This window comes from Phyllostomus hastatus, unplaced genomic scaffold (genome assembly GCF_019186645.2).
Source record: "Phyllostomus hastatus isolate PE091 unplaced genomic scaffold, TTU_PhHast_1.1 phas_scaffold_345, whole genome shotgun sequence".
Taxonomy (NCBI): domain Eukaryota; kingdom Metazoa; phylum Chordata; class Mammalia; order Chiroptera; family Phyllostomidae; genus Phyllostomus; species Phyllostomus hastatus.
Window position 1 is genome coordinate 29,008,769 of NW_025334024.1, and position 13,766 is coordinate 29,022,534.

The 13,766-nt window shown below is 60.7% G+C and overlaps 1 protein-coding gene across 2 annotated transcripts in view; it reads left to right on the plus strand.

The window, feature by feature from the left end:
- Positions 1-313: 313 nt before the first annotated feature.
- The window catches only part of ZNF423 (zinc finger protein 423), a 250,712-nt gene continuing 237,259 nt past the window's right edge, over positions 314-13,766 (plus strand). For both annotated transcript variants that reach the window (XM_045819207.1, XM_045819208.1), the window contains exon 1: positions 314-434. In XM_045819207.1, coding sequence (XP_045675163.1) covers positions 395-434 — 40 coding nt within the window. In that variant the 5' untranslated portion in view covers positions 314-394. The remainder of the gene's footprint in view (positions 435-13,766) is intronic.

Below are 13,766 nucleotides of genomic sequence, written 5' to 3' on the forward strand. Positions count from 1 at the left end.
GGCCGCAGGGGCCGGGGGCCGGCGGGGGGTGGGGAGGGGGAGGGGGCGGCTTTTTGCATAACTCGGCTCGGCCGAGTGGCCTCCGGACTCCCCGCGCCGCTGGGACCGTCGCTGGGACCGCGAGCCCCCGGCTGCCGCATTGCAACAGGCAGGGCCCCGGCGCGCCCCCCGGGCCTCCCCCCGCCCCCGAACGGCCTCGGCCGGCCCGGGCCGCCCCCCCAAGGGAGGCCGCCCCGGACCTACGATCCGCTCCCCGCAGCCGCCGACCCGGCTGCAAAAAAAAAAGTTTCCGAGAGGCAGGCGGAGGAGAAGGGGGAGCAGGGCGGCCCGGAGCGGCGGGGGGCGGCGGGGGGAGCCGGCCGCGCAGGGCGGCGGAGCGCCGGGAGCCCCGGACATGTCCAGGCGGAAGCAGGCGAAGCCGCGCTCGGTGAAAGGTGAGCGGGCGAGGCCCGGCGGAGGCGCGAGCGGGCGGGCGGGCGGGCGAGGAGGGAGGGAGCGAGCGGGGAGGAGGGACCGGTGAGCGGGCGGGCGGCCGGGGACCCGCGCGAGCGAGCGAGCGAGCGAGCGGGGAGGCGGAGGCGGCGGCGGCGGAGGAGGAGGAGGAGGAGGAGGAGGCGGAGGCCGAGAGCGGGAGGCGGAGGCTGCGGCGGCGGAGGGGGCCAGCCGCGGACACCCTCCCGCCCGGACCCTCCCGGGCCCGGCGGCGCCGCCGCCCGCCGGGGACCCGGGCCTGGGGGCGCGCGGAGGGGCCCTCGCTGCTTCCTGCGCGCCGGCCCCGGGCCCGCGTGGCCAATCAAGGGGTGCGGGCCCGACTTGGCGGGGATTGCGAATCTCGGCGGCGGCGGCGGCGGCGGCGGGCGGGCGGAGGAAGGAAGAGGCGGTGAGGCCGGACGCCGGAGAGGTCGGCAGCTCCGAGGCCGCTCTTGCTGGGCCAGGGACCTCGCCGCCTTTCCTCGGCCCCCACCTTGTCGCCCCGGGACGCCGAGGGCGGCGGGCGTTGCTCGCAAGCGCCCCGGGCGCCGGGTGCCCCCTGGCCGCGCCGCACACCCGGCTCGGGGCCCCCACACTTCCTGCCTCTTCCACCGAGGCCAACCTGGCCCGAAGCCTCCGCCAGGAGTTCATTGTCTGCGCTGAGCTGGCGGGACGCGGGTCCCCAGGGGAGCGCAGCGACCGCCGTGTGCGGCCCTCCGTGGAGGGCGCCCGGGACCTGTCCCCGCGCATCCGTACTGCACCCTGGACACTCAGGCCAGGTTCCAGTGTGGGTCCCTGGAGTTCGTGCGTTTGTGGGGACAGACACACACACACCCTTTCACCTCCTTGCTTAGCTTTCTATTTACACCGAGGGCCCCCAGATGGAGAGGGGGACCCTGGAGAGCCGAGGCCCCAAGGAGAGGCCACGGTCGACCGAGCCCCTCCCCTGCCCTTCTCTCCCCATGGGCTGGCCTCTCCAGGCCTGGCCTGCTGCTTTGTCCCCATTCTGGCCCCTCCGGTGGGTGCCCAGCGGCCTCAGGAAGTGATAGAGGAGGGAGAGGATGACAGCAGCTGAGTCTCTGGAGCCAAAAGTCCCGAGGCCCTCGCCTTCTCCCGACTCCCCTGATGACCTCTGGCCCGGGCCCCAGGTCTGCTCTGAAAAGTTCATTTCCTGGAGGCCTGCGAGCGGGCGCTGGGGCCCGGCTCCCTTCCCGCCAGCCTGGCTGTGGCTGGAATGGCTGGGACTGAGTCTGAATCAGGCGGCGGCGTTCTGGGGACACCCAGTTGTGCTCTCCCAGAGTCCCAGGAGATTCCGGGCACCCTGCTGGGCAGAGCCCCTCCTTGTCCTCTTAGAAGCACCCCGGCTCAGTCCAAACTCTCAGCCACCCGCCTGCCGCCTTTCCTCTGTTTTCTTGAGAGAAGTTGCTTTCTGTCCCCTGTCCCTGGCGGGCGGCCCGATCTGGGGCAGCCTGACCTGATGTGCAGAACTGGGGGTCCAGAGGGTGTTCCGACGCAGGACAAGGAAGCCCGAAGAGAGGGACCCCAAGAAGGGGACAGGAAGACGGCAGGCATTTACTTGTCCTTTGGCCGCACAGGAGGGCTCTGCGGTCTGACATTGTATTTGATTTCTTGTCTCTTTCTCTGGCTCGCTGCTTCCCGAGCCAGTCAAGGTGGCCCAGAAGAAAATGTAGGACCCGGTGGGGAAGTCAGTGTTATTGAGCTCAGGCTGTCGATTTCTGAGTTAAGTCTGTGTTGAGGCACAGATTTCTCGTCAAGGAAGAGGCAGAGCTTACCTGGCTCCGACACCCGCCTGTGCCTCCCAACCTCCTTGTTTTAAAAGGCGAGACGCAGGGAGCCAAGGTGGAGCTGCGGGCAGTGAACAGATGGGCGGGTGGTCCTCGGTTGCCCGGGCCTGATGCGGACACTACTTCGTGTGTCTGCGAGAGAGACTCGGGCATGGGTCTTCAGCCTTTCGTGAAACGAACCTTGCCGTGACTTTTAATGAGTGACTCTACATGTGCCTGCGTGGATGGATGGCAGACAATTCAATCTAAGTGATGGTGGTGGTGGAGGGCGGGGCGTGAGGGGCAGGGGAAGACGGCAACGCGGAAGCGAGGGGGGTGCAGGCATTTTTGAGAAGCGTTGTGTACATACGCACGGTGCAGCACCCTGCTGCCCCCGGAGTCCGACATCCTCTCTTTCTCCCTGTGGTTCTTGGTGTTTTCCCCAAAGCAGGTACAACTCCAGCCTCTCACCATTTTGCTTTTTATTCAGTTTACTGGGGTGAATAGGGTAGAGATGCGGCCACTTGTCAAGGGAGGAATTAAGAGAGAAGACAATTTGAATAGATAAGAGTTGCAGCAGGTGACGGATTCACTGCTTTTTAAGAACGGTGCCCCCACCCCGTTCCCTTCTCCAGCAATATTCAAACGTGCGTGCCGGAGCGTGGACAGCCGCCTACCAAGCATTTAAAACGACGGGTCTTCACCTTTAAAGATGCTTGAAGGTGCTTCTTCAGGAACAGGGGGTGCCTTTTACATTTGGGTTTATTTTGTGTCGCCTCCACGGCCGCGTGTCCGCGCTAAGGCAGAGAGGCAGGGTGGCCTTGCCCAGCCCGTACACGTTCTGCGGTGAAAGTCGCTTGGCTAATTTGCAATTGATCTCGGAATCGCGGAAGCCCATAGCAGGGAGGAGAGACAGAAATATAACAGTTTCTAATGGATGCTCAGAAAGTGTGCTGTGCAAGCGCAGGCGCTGTGGCTCTGAAAGTGAGACAGGCTCCTTCAGGGGCGGCCGGGTCCACTACCCACTTACGGACACAGCGTCTTTTCTGGAGTGGGGTCACTTGTCCCCGGGGGCGTGTGTGTGTCCTTTTTGGGAAAGCCCAGCTCCCCGGGAGGGTGCTCCTTGAACAGGGAAGGGAACCGGGGCAGGAGGGCGGGGGGCAGAATAGCCTCATTGGTTTTCAGACCCTCGTGGTTAAAAACCAACCAACCAACCAACCAACCCCCTCAACCTTGCACGTTACAAAAGTCCCATCTTCTGACCGATGTCCCCTCCCTGCACCGTTTTCCCCAGTCTGGGTGCCAGGCGGTGTGGCGTGCCAGTGCGGGGGTTTGGTTCCCTGTGATGGTTGTGGCCTCGTTCTGGGGGCTGTTCCCGCGCCGTCTCACTGATGCTGTTTCGGGGGAGAATCCACGTGGGGGGGTTGGCTCACCCGTCCCCCCTCACCCGCACTGCCTCCTCAGATCCACGGAGCAGCCTCTCCGTTCACGCAGAAAATGAACACGTCTTTCCCTAGCCTCGGCTTCAAACTTCGGGATAATTGGGGATACTGTCAGTTTTCTCCATCAAGCAACAGCCTGTTAATTACCGTTCTTAATATTAATTAGCAAGGAGGCCGTGTCCACGTACCGTGCCCCCCCCAGCCCCAACATCCAAAACTACCCCCAGTGCCTTCTCCGGGCTCCCCTCCCCCTCCCGGTCCCCTCTTCTGCCAGCCTGCATCCCCTCCGAAGTCCGTCTCACAAATTTGGTGGTCTGGGGACGCGGGAGCAGCGGAGCTCGCCGCCGCGCGTGTTTCCATGGAAATAATTGAGATGTAATAAATAGAGGCGTCCGGAGGTTACAGGTTTCCTGATTCAGCTGAGACCACATACAAGTGTAAATTGTCCAGATTTGTTTGGCTAAATGGACATGATCTTGTAGGAAGGGCAAAAACAAACCCTTGGTAGGTTCTTCGGCCTGGCCTGTGGTTGGGGGCGCCCGGCCCCGTCTCCTCCTGTGTAACCGCCACCCCCCTCCTCCATGAAGTGCCCCTTCCCAGCTTTGGAAGAGCCCGTCTCACCCTCCGAAACATCCTTTATGCCGGGTAATTGCTGTGGAGACTCTTACACCTGTTTGCTCGCACAAACTTAGCGATCGAACCAGGGCGACCCCGCTGAACGGTTAACCGTAAGGCGCCTGGGGTGCGGTAATAAGGAAAGGGGCAAAATGCCGGTGACTCTGCAGTCGGCCAGTCCTCCGGCGGAGCCCGTGAGCCCTGGCAGGGCTGCGGCGCGCCACCGCGCGTTAGCGGAGGAGGAGGGAAGCGGAGTGCGGCATCGCTGAGCTCCGCACTCCGGCTGGGGATGAAAGGCTGGGGGATCCGGTTCAGCCTAAATGAAAGTTGCAATAATTGCTGTATCGGTAGCCAACTCTTAAGCTGGTGGCTGTGGAATTCTCCCCCTGATGTAGGATTTAATAGTCTGGCAATTAGATGCATTGATTTCTCTTAACTGTTCATTTGGATGTGTAAACGCAAGAAGCCTGCCACTGGTGTCGGCGGTGCACGCGGGCTGCCTGGCGCTCGGCACAAGGCTGCCGTAGGTGGCTGGTGGGGGGGAGAGAACCGGATGCCTCCAGGCGGTGCTGGGGCCAGTTCCCTCTTCATGTACCATTTCTGCCCGTTTTGCAGTGAAATGAACAGCACCTCTTGTGCAGACACCGTTTAAAAATAAACAACAGTGTCCAGTGAAGTCCGGCGAGTGAAAACACCCTATTCTGCTGCAAGTGCGTGGAGGGTGACGTCTCTGTGTTGTCAGTGACTGCACTCCCTGCGTGGTTTTGGCAGATGGCCTGTTAGGGACCAGAGGGAAAAGTCACCAAACACCGTGGCTTTCAGTTCCAGAGGGACCTCCCGGCTGGAAATGGGGAGCTCTGTCCTCTTCCCGCTCAGCAACAGTCTTTGACTCGGGGACCACCTGGATCGGTCCAGCCCTGCAGACGGGTGGGGAGTTGTGGCACGCCGGACCCCCCCGCCCCCAACCCGGCAGGCTGTGACGCCAGCGGCTTGCAGGGTGTGTAGGGAATGAGCTCCCCAAGATACTAGCGTCTCCAAACTCCCTGATCCTGGGCCTGTGAGCAGCACCCACTTCTTATACTCGGGCAGCTGAGACAGACCGTCCAGGGAGGAGGGCCAGCTAGCTGGTTTCTATCTATTTCTGTTTTCATTCTCACCCGAGGATGTGGTTTTTTAAAAAAAATCAATTTTAGAGTGTGTGCGCGAAACGTCGATTGGTTGCCCACCTTACGAGCCAAGGCTGGGGGCCGGGGATGGAGCCTGCAGCCTGGGCATGTGCCCTGACCGGGGATAGAACCTGCGCCCTTTCGGTGGATGGGAAGATGCTCCTACCAATGAGGCCACCCAAGCAGAGCCCCATCTTTTTCCCACCAAGATGGGCGAGTGCGTTTAGTTCGCTCTTGGTTTGACCGAGGTTACGGTGTGTTCGCCCTCCCCCCGGACCCTGTCCATGGTACACGGGTGTTTTTGAAGAATATTATCTTCTTGTCTTGAAAACATTTGCAATTGATATCGGGGTGCCTTCCTTCCCTGCAGGGCTTGGGGAGTTATGCTAGACGGCTACCTGGGACGCGGCTGGGGGCTCTCTGTCACCGTGAAAACCTCGCTGCGTCTCGCTTGGTGAATTTGACAATGTCTGCAAATTCCTCCCAGCGTGCAAGGGTGTCCTGTGCACACGCACGTTAGTGGGTCACCGGAGTAGTTGTGCACCCCAAACGGACTCATGAAGCCTGGGTCGGGGGCGTCCCAGCTGAAGTTTTGCGCGCCGGCCGCGCACGCAGGGAGAGGTAGGGCGGAGCGGAGTGGGGGGAACTTCCGATGGAAACTTCAGATCCCCAGCCCACCTACGGGGCTGGGTGGCAGCCCACGCCCCGGGGAGGTGCACTCCGTAAATAAAAATACTTTCCCTCTTTCAAGGAGTGCCAATTAGCTGATTGCTCGGTGCGGCTGCCTGGAGGAGAGCACTGTTTTACCTATCTCCTGGTCCAAAGGTTTGATTTTTAATGTCTCGAGGAAAGGATTCTCTTTGTCTTGATTGATGTCAGGAATGAAAGCACGATGGTAATATCCCTTTGAAAGCTATTGTACTGTCAGCCCGGGCTGACAGCGGAGGGCCCCCCAGCGTTATAGATTAGCGCTGTGAAAACACGCCGCTCTCTTTGTTACGTGGCGCTGTTCGGCCGGCGAGTCAATTACCCGATGTGAGCTCAGTTACCCGGTCGACTTGGGAAGTGGCAACGCCAGTCGCTCCCTCCTTTAAAGATATAATTTTCCTTGGTGGTGGTGGTGGTGGTGGTGGTTGTTGTTTTCTCCTCTCTCCCTTTCCTCGGGCCTTCCTTTCTCTGGGGCCCTCCTGCCCCCAGCCTCTGGGTAGCCGGGCAGACGTGCCCTGGTGTCCGTGGGGCTGAGTCATGTCCAGAGATCGCCCCGTCGCTCTCTCCGAAGTCGTCCCCTGCGCACTCCCGTGTCCGGAGCTGAGTGTGGACACAGTGGCTGCGGCAGCCAGGGTCGGTGGAGGACCCGTCCAGTGGGATGGCAGTGCTGATGACCTCTTCCCCAGGGCATTGTTCCCTGGGTTTGGGGGCCTTGGGGTTGGCAGATTTGGGTTTTTTTTAAAGATTTATTTATTTATTTGTAGAGAGGGAAGGGAGGGGGAGAGAGAGAGAGAGAGAGAGAGAGGGAGAGGGAGAGAGACAGAAACATCAATGTGCAGTTGCTGGGGGCTGTGGCCTGCAACCCAGGTATGTGCCCTGGCTAGGAATCGAACCTGCGATACTTTGGTTTGCAGCTCACGCTCAATCCACTGAGCTACGCCAGCCAGGGCTTAGATTCGGGAGTTTTTAAAATGTCCTGTAGGCTCTGACCGGGGCTGAACCAGGTTCAGGGTGGGCAGGACCGGGGTAAATAGTTCTGTGTGATGGGAGGTTTATAAGCACTCTAGTTTCAGAGGCTGGGCCTGCTGAGTTTAGGACCTAGAGTCCTGGACGGCGTTTTATATGTATGTTTAATCCTCACCCAAGAGTGTGTTTATTGATGAGGAAGAGGGAGAGAAACATCCATCAGTTCCCTCCCATACATGCCCTGACCGGGGATATTGAATCTGAAGCCTAGGTATGTGCCCTGACCGGGGATTGAACCCACAACCTTTTGTGGTGTGGGGATGACACTCCAACCCACTGAGTCACCTGGCCAGGGCGCATCCCAGATGGCATTATTCAGGTGGGGAGGGGTCTCCTAAGGGAACCTGGAGTCCCTCCTTCCGTGGCAGGTGGCAAACTCACCTAATAGGGCACTTGAGGTGTGCCTCGACCGGACGCCCTTGGACTTGGGAGTGATCCACAGGCTGTCTAAGTGGGTGACATCTTGCTCCTGAAAGAGATGCGAGTCTGGAAAGGCCAGAAGCTGGATGTTGTGTATGTACCCCCTTCCATCCCTGCCTTCTCCAGAAAGTCGAAAACCCGAACTCCCTGGTTCTCTGACCCCGGCTGCCGCGGCACCGTTCCTGGAGTGTGGACGGAACCCGGGGTAAGGAACCCGCTGCCCCAGACTCCAGGTGACAGGGGCCCGTCGGGACACCGCGTCGGAGGCCACTAACTGTGGGCCCCCGACGTTGTTCCGACGAGCCACCAGACGAGAGCCTGCTTTCACCAGCAGTCTGTCAGCGCTAATTCTGTTTTTCTCCAATAATTGAAAATTAATGTCTTGAAGTGAAAGCAGATGTTCGTGCCATCTTCTGAGTTGGGATACGGAATGGGGCTGTGTGGACGGGCTCACGCGTTTAATAGCAGCTTCCCTCTCGCAGCCAATGGGGTGGGGGGCTGACGTCAGCGAAGGCCCCGGGCGTCGGGGACCAGAGGGGCGTGGAAGCCGGTGGCCCGTCTGGGGGTGCACTGGGCGCAGGGTAGGAAGCCCCGGGGCGGGATGGGGGGGCTTTCCTTTCGGAGGGAGAGCGTGTGAACCCACACACTCCCTTGGGCGTGAGACTTGGGCAGGGGATTGCTGGGAACCCTCCTTCTCCCAAGACGCGTTTATTGAGCTACTTCAAGGCACTGGGCAGGAAAAGGTGCGGGAGCCTTGGCTGGGGGCGAGCGTGGATTCGTGCAGAGCGCCGGGGCCTCGCCCTCACCCTCACCCGGGGTGGAGCTGGTTGTCGCTGCGGGTTCCCGAGCCCACGGCCTACAGACTCACCCCGCTGTCTGGTGGCGGGGACCGGGGCAGAGCTCTTCATTTCTTTCCCTTTGTAAACATGGGGACATAGGCAACGCTGATGCCACCACAGCCATTTAGGAGGGTATGCAGTTCGGTGGCACCGAGCACATTCACGTTGTTGTGCGGTCATGACCACCGGGAGCTTCCAGTTTGGTTGACACTCAGGAGGCGGTGGGTGGGCGGGTAGGGTCTCAGCCCACCCTGCTCCCAGGAGGCCATGCAGTTCAAGGCCTCGGCCCTTCCGGGTAGAGCCGAGAAACAGGCCCGGACGCCGAGGGGTCCTCGGGAGAGCTGGGGCTGCTTCTCCTGGCTGTAGGGTAGAGGTGAGACTTCCCTGCCCCAAACCAGGGCAGAGATGAGGGCCCGCCAGGCCTGGTGGGCTGGGGGTGGGGGCGGTGTGTGGCGCAGGGCAGGCGGGGTGCTCGGAAGCTGTTGAGTGATCAGGTGACCGTTCTCCAGACGAGCAAGGCCCTCCTCTCGGATGTCCTCCGGGACACCTCCCTGTGGAGACTGAGACCCTCGGGACGTGAGCTTGCCCAGTGACCCAGGTGGCCTCGGACTGGCCCCCTCTCCCCAGACACACGGCAGGGGCGTCTGCCTGTGATGGAGAGAGGTGAGGGACCGCTGTTCCGAATGGCCTCCGAATGGCCGCGGAGTTGCCTCAACCTGCGGCTGGCCTCTGGGCGCCGCAGACTCCTGTACTGACCTCCTTGGGAGTTGCCAGGCCCCCTTTCCTTGTAATTGAAATTTGCCCTTTTGTTACCTAGGCCTGAATTCTGTTTTGCAACTGTTGTCATTCCCTGTCCTGCTGTGAGGTTTATCTCTTCTGTTGATCCTAATTAAATAAAACATACTGCTCACCTAACTCCTGTTGCACTGAATTTTACCTGCCTGAAGGCAGGGGCGGCCATCTGGGCTTGGTTAGGGAGAAGGGCGTGGCTGGCTAGGGGGGCGGGGGGGGGGTGGCGGTGGCTGCCACATCCAGGCTGGGGGTACCCCCTTGGCCTGGGGGCTGCGGGACCTTGTAGCCAAGCAACGGACTGCGTGTTCCGGTTTCTGAAGCAGAATATGTCCCTAGTCCCTTGGGGCTGCCGGGGGAGAGACAATCACCAGCTCCAGAGAGTCCCCTGGGACAGGGTGGGGGAGGAGAGTGGCCTCCCCGGGGGTGGGGGAGGATGGAAAGAGGGGCCGGCCCCTGGCCCCGGTGGGGGCAGGGGGAGGCTGGAGCTTGCTGGGACCCCTGGGGAGCAGGGAGCCTTACACACCTGCCCGGGGCCCAGGGCAGCCTCTGCAGAGGCCCTGTGGCGTCAGGGGACAGACTGGCCAGCCAGGGGCCTGGCACGCCTGATGGGGAGATTCAGACTTCTGCTTTTTGCCTTTGAACTTCTTAAAAGCCCGAAATCCTGGGTTGGGAAGGAAGCTTGGAGGCTAGCTCCTGCACCCTCTCTGGGTGTGCCTGTGGCGTCCTCGGTTGCCTCCAGCTGGGCCAGCCGCGTGCACGCCCGGAGTGGGAGAGCACCTGGTTGACTGTTGGGACTTCTCCTCCCGGCGGGCTGCAGCCTGCCTCCTCTCACTTAGGGCGCGGGTCCTGGTTCTGCGTCCTGGGGCTGCAGAGCTGGCGAAACTCGCCTGCCCTCCTCGCTGCGCGGAAGGATTTCTTTGCAGGGCATGCGTCCCTCCTGGTGGGCTTCCGGGGACCCCGGGCTCACTCGTCCATGGCCTCCCCCTGGGCTCCTGGGTCCCCGTGTTTCAAAAGGGTTTTTTCATGAAGTGAAAGAGTAAATGTGTAAACGGTAGAGGGGATACATGCACGGACCGGTGAACGGTGAGCACGTGACTCAGTACGTAAACGAGTTCCTGGATGAAGGAGTGAGCGTGAGAGGGGTCGGGTGGGCGGGCTGACCGGGGTGCGGGGCGCAGGCCATTTTTAAGGCCTGGGCAGAACTTGGGCTCACCGCGGGTACTTAAGAGGGTCCCTCCTCACCTTCTCCGCCGCCCTTCAAGGTGTTCAGGAGGTGAGAGCGGCCCCGCCTGGTGCCTGCAGCCCTTATGCCTCTGGGCGGGGCGGGGGTGGGGTGGGGTGGGGTGGGGTGGCTGTGGCTGGAGCCGGGCTGCACTCTCTGCTGGGAGTGTAGCTACTGTGCACTGAAGGCTTCGTGCCAAGCAAGCACTGTGCTAGATTGTAAAACCGTTTTTAAATGATACAAGCAATATGAGGTTTTTGTACTAATTTGAAGTAAAACAGAACTTTTCATTGGATATATGCAACCCCCCCCGCCAGGCGCTCCACCACCCTGCCTCATTGCTGATGCGGCTTCAGACCGGACAGAGCTGATCCCGCTCGGGGCTGGCTGGGGGGCTCTGCAGCCCACCCAGTGGGCTTCGGGACTTCCTCCTCCTTCAGGGACCATGTGCCCCGAGCAGCGGTAGGAGTTGGTGGGGGAGGGGGGGCAGGAGAGGTTTGCAGGAAGGGGGACCCGGGAGAGTGTGCAGGGGTCCCTGCCAATGAGAGAAAACTCGGCATGGGAGAGAAAGCCCCCCCTGTGCTGGTTTTTCTTGGATTGGGGGCAGGGGTTGCCGGTTGGAGGAGACGTGCTCTGTGGTCTTGGGCAAGACAGCTCCCTCCGTGGGCCTCAGTTTCCCTGTCTGTGAAGTGGGTGGGAACAGGCTGGATTAGCTCCTTGTCTTAGGCGGTTCGGGGTTTTGGTTCCTGGCACATAAGAAGGGGAAAGCGGGAAAAGCTTCGGCTTTCAAATACTGCAGGCCGGGGCGGTGTTGCCAGGCCTCTCAAGTCGCTTGTCGCAGGGGCCAGTTCACGGAGCGGGAAGCCTGAGGGGGTGGCCCCGGGGAACCCAGAGAGCAGGGTGGGTTTGCTCCCCTGGCCCTGGAGGACCAGGGCCCACATGTGCCCGTCTAGACCCCCCAGCACGGCCAGCCCTGGTCCCCGAGGAGGACACGTGGAGGCACACTCACGACCTGGCCCTTGCGGTGCCGGGCCCTGCCTCCCTCGCGTCCCACGGGTCCTCCACCCCAGCTCTCTGGCGGTCTCAGCTTCCCAGGCGCATAGACCGAGGCCCCCCGAGCACCTGGCCCGACGTCACGCGGCTGGAGGTTGCAGAGCCGGTGTTAGCCCAGGCCTCGTCCAGTTCCAGAGCCCAAGTCAATGACCATGACCCTTATCTATACCTGCCTAAGCGGCCAGAAAGGGCGACAAATAAACCCAAGGTTCCTGCGGGGGCCGGAGAAGTCCCGAGACGGCAGGCTAGGACAGGGCCCTGGGCGCAGGTGCGGCACCTCCGCCCCGGCTCCCCACCCAGTGTGCACAGCCTGCCTCCGGGACGGTCCCTGTTCATGTGCTTAAAAAAGCGATCTACGCACCCAGCAACGTGATGCTGCCCCCTCCCTAGAGATAAGCACCGTTCTCAGTTACCGCGCCTTCCAGACCCTTCCGTGGTGCCTTTGCACAGAAACGAGCGTACTTGCCCACGCGGACAGCGTCTGAAACCGAGACGGTGTCAGAGACGGCTGGACGACACCGCCGTGCCTGGGTCTTGTCGCGTAGCGGTGAGTTCCCAGTCTCGGTTGCGTGTCACTGTCCTCTTAGGTGCCTAACAAAATAGCCGTACCTGGGCCCCACCACAGACCCAACAGTCCAGGATCTTCGAGGGGGAGGCCCCAGCTCAGGTGCTTTTTTAAGCTTTCCCGTTCTTCAAGGGTGCGGCCGGGGCCCAGGGCCGCTGGGCTAGGAGGTCCCCGTGCGCTGGAGATAAGGACGGCCTGCGTAGCCAGGCTGCCCCGGAGCAGACGGACCAGAGTGTATTCATAGCCCTCCGCTGATGGACACGTAGTTGCTTCCAGGTTTTTGCTGTTACGAACAGTGATGCAGTGAGAATCCTTGTTTATAAGTTGTTGTCTTTTTTTTTAAGATTTTACTTATTTTTAGAGGGAAGGGAAGGAGAAAGAGAGGGAGAGAAACATCGATGCGAGAGAGAAACAGTGATCGACTGCCTCCCACATACCCTCGCCCAGGGGCGGGCCCGTAACCCAGGCCTGTGCCCTGACTGGGAATCAAACCGGTGACCTTAGGGTTTGTGGGAGGACGCCCAGGCCACTGAGCCGCACCAGCCAGGGCAGTTGCTGTGTTTCTTGGGCTAGATTCCTAGGAGCGGAAGCCTCGGGTCGAAGGGGAGCCCTGTGGGAAGTTGGATGGGTGTGTTCGCGTTGCCCCCCGCGGAGGGTGGGCCGGTGCGCCCTTCAGTCATGGTGTGCGGGGCCAGTTTCTCCGAATGCTGCCCACACAGGGGGTGTTCTTCGTCCCTTCCTTCCCCCTCCTCTTCCTCATCTTCTTCCTCTCAACCTCTCCCCCTGTTTCTTTTTGTCAATCTGGCAGGTAAGAGATAGCTTATGGTTTTGTACTCTCCTGATTACTAGTGAAGTTGGCCATTTTTCTTATGGTTATAGACCGTTTTTATTTCTTCTTCAGGGAGGGGCACTGCACCGAATGTGGGGCCCGGGGCTGTGGGCACTTCTTTCCCGCAGCTAGTTCTTCAGTCATGTCTCTTGTTCCACCCGTCCGTCCATCATCCATCCATCATCCATCATCCATCCATCATCCATCCATCCATCATTCATTCATCATCCATCCACCATCCATCATCCACCATCCTCCATCCATCCATCTATCCATCCGTCCATCCATCATCCATCATCCATCCATCATCCACCATCCATCCATCCATCCATCTACCCACCATCCACCATCCATCATCCACCCATCATCCATCATCCACCATCCTCCATCCATCCGTTCATCCATCCACCCACCATCCATCCATCATCCATCTCCCTCCCTCCCTCCCTTTCTCCCTCCCTCCCTCCCTCCTTCCTTCCTTCCCTCCATTCACCTAAATCCCGAGTAGCTCACCCAGGCAAGCCTCTTGGCCTGGGCTCCGAGGAGACTGCAGAGATGAACCAGGTGGACGCCATGCTTTCAGGGAGGGCGGTCCGGAGAGGACATACGACCCTAACCACAAGACCAGACAGGACAGGACAGCCCAAGACAGAGGCGCAGGGCGAGGGCCAAGAGAGGCTGGAGGAATTCCTTTGGATGGGGGGAGGAGGCGGCACTGTTTGCTTTGGGCCCAGAATCACAATACCAAGAGCAGCTAATTATTCATGAGCACCTCTTTTTATGTATCCTCACCTGAGGACGGGCTTATGGATTTTAGAGAGGGGAAGGAGGGGA